The 7406-nt window shown below is 58.9% G+C and overlaps 1 protein-coding gene across 2 annotated transcripts in view; it reads right to left on the bottom strand.

Moving 5' to 3' along the window:
- Positions 1–519: 519 nt before the first annotated feature.
- INPP5A (inositol polyphosphate-5-phosphatase A) overlaps positions 520–7406 on the bottom strand; it is a 182643-nt gene continuing 175756 nt past the window's right edge. The window contains exons 13-16 of one of the 2 annotated variants that reach the window (XM_029245171.1): positions 4902–5013; positions 3028–3096; positions 2008–2095; positions 520–1921 (exon numbers count right to left, since the gene is read on the bottom strand). In XM_029245171.1, coding sequence (XP_029101004.1) covers positions 2015–2095; positions 3028–3096; positions 4902–5013 — 262 coding nt within the window. In that variant the 3' untranslated portion in view covers positions 520–1921; positions 2008–2014. The remainder of the gene's footprint in view (positions 1922–2007; positions 2096–3027; positions 3097–4901; positions 5014–7406) is intronic. The other variant, XM_029245170.1, reaches the window with a different exon arrangement.

Raw genomic sequence — 7406 nt, 5'->3', positions numbered from 1 at the left:
AAGACCACCCCATCCGTGCAGACTCCGGACGCTCCACGTGGCTGCATAACTGAATATAAAGGGTTGTCTTACTGCAAGAAAGATCCTTCTTGGAAGGCATTACTGAAAATGTTAAAGAGAAATGTAAAAGGCTGAAGTTTTGTTTTTTGGGTGTTTTTTGCTACATGGCTGCATCAATTTAAAATACAGACGTTTTTCACTGGCTGGTTTTCTAAGGGAGCATTAATTCTTTTTCAAAATTTATGTGAGTGAACTCTTCTTTCAGCTCAAGTTAAGAGCAAAGGAATTTCCAGTTTTAAAGTTTTGAGGAAAGCAACACATTTATGTAATCTCATTTAAACAATGCTGAGGGGTAAATCCCAGCAGTAACCTCTGCAGTAAAATCCAAAAGATGATCTTTCTGCTCTCACGCCAGAGCTCAGCTCTGTAACAGTATCCGACAGTGGAGTCCAGGATCGCCGACGAGCGACGAGCGTAGCCTGCACCGCAGGCTACAACGGGCCGGAGCACGGGAGGAGGAAACGCAAAGCAGACGGGATATTTTCACCACGATCGATTTTATTGCTTAGGGACCGGAGCGGTCATTTCCAAAGGCCTCCTGAGTGACCAACAGCTGAAACCCCGCTGCACAGAATCGCCGTGAGTCGGCCAGAGCAGAGCGACCACAGCTTGACACAGACCCCGACGGTACTGTCAAGGACACGGATTCGGCACGTGGACGCCAGCTCACTTGCAACGGTTGTGATTTATCTAAAACAAGCTTCTACCCAGCGCCTTCACCCAGCCCAGGAATTCTGTAGTGTTAAAGCAAGTTAATAAAACGTTCGTTTGTGTTTCATCCGTGGGCCCTGGGACCACCTCTCACGGCTCCGCCGGGTGCCAGGAGCAAGTACGTGCAGCAGGGTTACGACAGGTCGTTAGAGGTTCAGCGTCCAAGGACGCGTACAGTTCGTTTCTCTGGATATTTTTATACACAGGCCACGTTACAAGCAGTTTCTATCAGAAGCAGACTAGCTATTTTTATGTCTCCCGTGATATTATTGTTTTATGTAGAATACTTGGCACCATAGGACAGTAACAAAAGACAGACAAAACGGTTTACAAAATTCTTAAAAGGTACACCCGAGCTAGCTATAAACTTCACATTCAGTTCTTAATATTAGACAGAAAAAGGCCTAGGAGTCTCCAACTGCTCGTATGGATGTGCTGTGGTCGGTCTGACCCCTGACGTCTCTGCTGGGTCGTAGTACTTGTTTTATAGCTTTGTATGTTGACGTGCACGTAACCAAACCCCTAGACGCCAGTTCTACCTGCTGATACGACACTCAAGCGTTCATACTGGAAAGTATATTTAGCGTAAGTTTTGGTAAGGTTTATAAATTATTTTTAAAAAGTATATATTTATATATATTTATATATATAAAAATGGAAAGCAGCTGCAGTGTGATTCAAAAACCATGTAACATGGCAGTAGAGTGACTAACAGGGAAGAGGGGCCTCCAGAAGTGAAAGCGAGGGCCACGCCGCCGGCCGGCAGAGCCCCGGCCGCCCCGCCACGGAGGGGACTCCGAGCCCTGTGGGGTTTCTATGCCGGAGAAGCTCCTCCACGCTGACAATTAAAAATCGAAAACCGTGAAGTCTAAAATGCAGAATCTCTTTGCTGTCTATTAGAGTTTTGGCAACAGGACTGTGACTTATTTAAAAAATCCCAATGTTTCTACTTGATGTCACACGAGCAGACACGACAGTGAGGTATGTGAGGCTTGTCCGGAGCGCCGTCCGGGGCTGAAGCGACGTGTGGGGCCGGCCGTCTAGCAGTGGCGCTCAGGCGGGTCTGTCGATGCAGCTGTCGGAGCACGTGGCTCCTCGTGCTGCAGGGAGGTCTCGCCGGGGGTCCCCTCGTGGCGCTGGCATCGCTTCCCTGCCGTGGAATCAGCCATTTGTTAAGGGGACAGACACACCACAAAAAGCTCAGAAAGGTGAACTCGAGGGAGGAGGCATATTTACCACCAGTTCACTGCACCACACAACACTTGTGCACACGTGCGTGAGGTTTACCTGCCCCGGGCGCCATGCGGAAGGCCAGGAACACGGGCTGCAGCGGGAGAAGAGAGGCTGTCAGAACCGGGCGCCCAGACCCCGCTCCCGGGCTACCCGGCCGCGGCCCGCAGGCCCAGCGCCGGGCCCCAGTTCCCGAGGAGCTGGTGGGACTGGGCGACCAGAGGCTAGAGGCAAAGGGCCTTCGCGTTCTCTAAAGACAGTGTTGTTTCCAGATAAAGATAACGTGAGAGCTGATTTCAGGCCCAAAGAACATGGGGAAGGACAGAGCCCGTCCTGGGATCCGGCCCACTGGGCAGTGTGGGCGACCCGCCCAGAGGCCCTGAAAATGGGAAACGGTGAACGTCTCTCACGTGGCCGATGGTGACACACGACCCGTCACCACACGCCCCTCGGAGGGGCCTGGGCCAGTCACACGTACAAAGTTAGTCCCGGAACAAATACTCGGTGTTTCCCCCGAGGCACTGGGTCGGTGACACGCCCGTCTCCCGCCCGCACTGGTGGTGGGTGGTCGCCGTCGGAAGCCAGGAATATGCTTGAGTGCACGTTCAGGAAACGGCCTCCACAAATAGCCAGTGGTGGACACAGCCTCCTTTTACAAATAGTAAAACTGTGGCCAGCCACTTCTGCCGCACCTACCTGCCTGTCCAGCCCTACCCACCTACCTTCTGGTATTTTATTAAAGTTAAATAAAAACAGACCAACTTGGCCTCCTCTGTGAAGCAGACTGAGGAGGCGGAGAAGAGGGGCAGTAGAACCTGGAAAGCCCACCACGGCCCGCCCCTCGGGCCCAGCCTGTAAAGCCCACCACGGCCCGCCCCTCGGGCCCAGCCCCCAGACCGCGGCACGGCCCGCCCCTCGGGCCCAGCCTGGAAAGCCCACCACAGCCCGCCCCTCGGGCCCAGCCTGGAAAGCCCACCACGGCCCGCCCCTCGGGCCCAGCCCCAGACCGCAGCGCGGCTCTGTCACCTTGTGGTCTCCCATGCAGACACTGGGCCCGATGTGGTCGTAGGTGACAACCTTCTCCTCGCTCTCCGACTGGGAAAAGCAAACAGAGGGAGAGGCATGGGAGGCGGAAATGGTGGGGTTTCCTGGGAGAGCAGCGAGCGGGTGGCAGCCCAGCGATGCTCCGCCCGCGGCCACCCCGCCCACGTCTCCGTGGGGCTCTGGCCGGCTCAGAGCCGCCAGTGTGCCTCTGGCCCCTAGGAGGGAGGTCCGGGCAGTCCGGGCAGCACCTCAGCACCCGGCTGTCCCAGGTGGGAGGGCTCCGGCCTTGGGAGGTGGCGACACGGGCCGCTGGTGTGGAGCCCGAGCTCCCCTCTGCCTCTGGGCCGGGCCCTGGACCATGCTCGCCGCAGCTGGGGCAGCTGTGAGCTTTCTTTCCAGCTGTGCCCCCGGCACTGAGGAAGCCTTCCCGGTACCTGTTTGCCCTGTTGCCATTTGTTTGTGACCCAGAACTCCCTGTTCAAACGAGAACAGACTCCCTGAACGCCACGCTGCCGCACCCAGCGGTCTGCGCCCAGTGATGCAGGCTGTGTGCACAGGGTGCCCTCCCTCCTCTGACGGCCTACAGGCACCTTAACTCCAGGTGTGCGGCCAAGGGTGTGTTCCCGCAGTCAGTCGGCTGTGGCTCCAACTGGGCCAGGATTTCACATCCTCGGCTGAAGCGTCTGAGACTATAAACTGAATTATCTTTCATGCGGCGGGAAGCTTAAGGTCAGATTTACTTTCCAGCATGGTCGCTGCCCGAAGGCATAAAGACAGACCCCTCTGCGCATCCTTCGCCATCACAGCATCTCCCCGGAGTGGGGAAACGTTCAAGCGCAGCGTGGTGATTTTACAAAGGCAGCATAAAACTGGATTTCCAAGTGCGTAATCGTGAGACAGATAAACAAATTAAGCGGGTGCCGCTCACCTCGCTGCGCATTCAGCACGCCCGCCACCTCCGTGTTCCGGGGCCGGGAAGCGGCCTCCCTCCCCATGCACCCGGGGGCTCTGGCTCAAGGCAGAGCGTGGAGGGCCGGCCCGCCCCGGAAAGGCCAGCAGCGGAGCCTCCTGGAGGGGGGCTGCAGGGGCTGCTGAGCAGGGGGACGGGAGTGCACCTGGGCAGGCCAAGGGGGCTCTGCCCTCCTGGCTGCGTCTCTGGGTAAAGGGCCCGGGGTCCAGTGGCGCAGACAGGGCTCCTTGCAGCAGCCTCGGGGGCTGTGGAGGGTGGTGACTAGAGCCCAAAACGTACTGGGTTGAGGTTGGGGGACGGCCTGGGCCGTGGGGACCTCCTGCCCCCTCCTAGCTGGCGGCCCACATCACGCAGAGGCCAGACCGCTGCCCTGATGAATCAATGCACCTCGTTATTATATTTTTTCACTGATGGGGTTGACAAAACCAATGCAGACATTGATCCTTTAGAGCAGCCCTCTTGTGTTAAATGTGGGCATTGAAAAACCCCGGGAAATCAAGAGGCTCCAGGAAACTCGAAGTCTCCCCGCACCCAGTCTCACGGGGCTGCCTCCTGAGTGCTGGCCGTGCATCTTTAACTTCTCAAGCCCCAGTGTGACTCTGGCTCTGATTTACAACTTAGGAAAATAAGGACGGACTTCATAGCTCCCAAGCTCTTTCGAAGACAAGAGCTCATTGACCCCCCCGAGGACACAATAAACTGAACGATTCCTAAAGCACTGGCGACAGTTTATGCCTATTTTGAATCCAGAAAGACACTGGAGATCGGGCTCCATCCCAGCCCCGAGAACGGGGTCAGGGCTCATCCGGGCCGGCAGGAGGGCACGTCCCCTGGCCCGAGGCTCCCCACCCGCCCGGGCTCTGGCCCGCGCAGCCCTCACACTTACCCTCAGAATCAGCTCCTTGGCAGACGGGGACATAAGGACACGGTCACACCAGGCGGGGCACCGGGTGTTCATGTACTGCCTGCCCTGGCTGGAGTCCTCACTGTATGGGTAGCTGGGGAGACAGGACAGGAAGGCACTGGTCAGCAGCCACGGGGCCCCTCCTCCAGCCCCTCCTCCGCGCCTGGGGGAGGGTGGTGTGGGCTCTGCCCCACGCACCTCAGAAAGGCCGAGCCTGTCCAGGGTGAGAACAGGCAGATGGAAGTTTCCAGAATAAAGTCAAAGGACTGTCCCCCCCAGCACTTCAGATAAACACTCCCCAAGGACATGGACACGTCTATTAAACTTGGTTTTATTTTTGGATGCGGCCTACAGCCCAACGAAAACCTGCCCAGGAGCCTACGGACGCCTGGGCCCAGACTGACGCCACACCCTTGTCCCACCGAGGCGTCCACCTCAGGAAACGCCCAGGTGCCCGGGGCCGTGGCCTTGGACCTTCGCTGTGGTGGAGTGTGTGCCTGGCCCTGACTTACTGCCCTGGCCGCACGGGCCCTGCTTCCCGCCCACCGGCCCGGTGCGGCAGCGGGGAGACGCCTGGGGCCCCTTGGGAATGGAGCCACCACAGCCGACCGACTGACATGGCGAGAAGCAGGTGGGGCCTGTGACCACCAGCTGAGCCCCCGACACCCTGACACTAGCCGCCTGGCTGAGGCTCAGAACTCACCGGAACCTCCGGCTCCGGGCTCTGCACTGCCCAGCGGGCCCGTCCTGGTCCATGTAAAGCTGCTCACCCCACCCCGTGGGCATTTTGATTGGGTTGCACTGAACTAACAGCAGGTGCATTTAACCAGAATGAACTAACGGGCTTTGGGGGACCCTCAGCCGTGCTCCCTGAACACCCATGAGGATGGTGGGTCTGCTTTCTCGTGGTGCATCTCCTATGGCCTTCAATACAGTCTAAATTTTTTCCTTGCCAAGGTCTAATGTGCTTTTTAGGCCAGCTCCAAACTACCACATGGTATTTGCTGTGACTGGCACTGTACTCTCTATTAAATTTTCCTGTGCTTTCAGCTGGAGGAGAAAAATGCCACTGTCTCCCTGAGCTGCTCTGTCCTGGGCACCTGCTCGCGTGGGGCCTCTGCCCCTCCTCCCTCCCTCTGTGGCCCGTGGTCAGGGTCCACAGAACCTGAGTTAACAGTTCTCGGCCTACTCCATCCTCCAGAGCGTTCCACACACTCTCGCCAGAAACGGCGACTTACGGCCCCAGGCCCTGCAGGAATTTAGTTCATTGAAGACCCAAAGCAGCAAACACGGCTACAAACAAAACGTCCCTAATCTCTGCTTCTAACAGCATTACCCTTGCTGACAGCACGGAGCGCTGACCACCCTACAACTTCCTTCAGGGAAAAGGGGGGCCAACGGCGGGCTTGTTCAGGCACGTCCCAGCCTAGCTTGGCTGTGGTCCTGAAGGAGCGACGCTTGCCCACCCCATCCTCCCGGGAGCTGCAGGAATCGGGGTCCGCACGGACCGACCCCGAGTGCCCAGAGCAAGATGTGCTGAGCACAGAGCAAGCCCCCAGCCCCCTCCACTGGAGGCCAAGGTCAGGGGAGAGAGCGGCCGACAGGGCTGTGGTCAGGGCTGGGAAGGTCGTGTGTGCTCTGAGCCCATCCAAGCTGGTCCTTGACCGTGAGGTGGGGCAGGCCAGGTTCACCTGGGGGGACATCTGCGGTCAACAGGTCTGGGAGGTGGAGCCAGCCACCCCGGGCCTCGCCCACGCTCCCCGCCAGGCAGGAGCCGCGCAGACGCATGCTGCTCCAGGAGTGCTGAATGGGCCGGCTCAAAGCATCCCTCAGAGACGCAGCGCAGACGGGAGTGGGATCGAGTCCCGGGGGCTTCAGGAACCACTGCGTGACCCTCAGCTGCACCTATGACGTTGTTGCTACGGGAAAGCCCTCGGGAGCCCTGGCCATCGGGGGTCCCACTGAGGCTGCGCCCCAATGCCCACAGAGCCCCCTGGGGACCTGCCCACGGCAAGCATCCTGCGTTAGAAACAGCACGAAAAGCCCACTCAGGTAAGTGACGGACAGTCCCCACGCACACCGCGGAGCCATCGTCACAGGGTGTCCGGGCCCGAGTCCAGTCCCCCGTCCACCGCCAGGAGCTGACTGACAGGCCATCACGGGGACAGTCAGCCTGGTGAGGAGTAACAGGGAAGGGCCCGGGAGGCCCGGAGCCGTGACAAGCTTCCCCCCGGGCCTTCAGTCCGTGTCCTCAACCTTGCTGCTGCCGTGGGGCCTGCCCACGTGTGATTCAGCAGGCAAAAGCAGCTAGCCGTGAGGGGCGCCCTGGCCGGGACGGGCAGGGCAGTTGGGGGCGGCACCCTCACCCCACGGACCGGGGGCCCTTGCTGTGGACAGACTCCCGGAAGGGGCCAGCCACTCCCAGAGCCAGGCCAGGAGTGAGCAGGGCGGTGCCGGTGCAGACGGGCCGGGCAAGGCCGGCATGGG

Source organism: Monodon monoceros, unplaced genomic scaffold (genome assembly GCF_005190385.1).
Source record: "Monodon monoceros isolate NGI ecotype Baffin Bay Population unplaced genomic scaffold, NGI_Narwhal_1 Super_Scaffold_4, whole genome shotgun sequence".
In the NCBI taxonomy this organism is placed as follows: domain Eukaryota; kingdom Metazoa; phylum Chordata; class Mammalia; order Artiodactyla; family Monodontidae; genus Monodon; species Monodon monoceros.
Note: the sequence above shows the minus strand (reverse complement) of the source record. Positions and strands in the feature narration are given on the sequence as shown.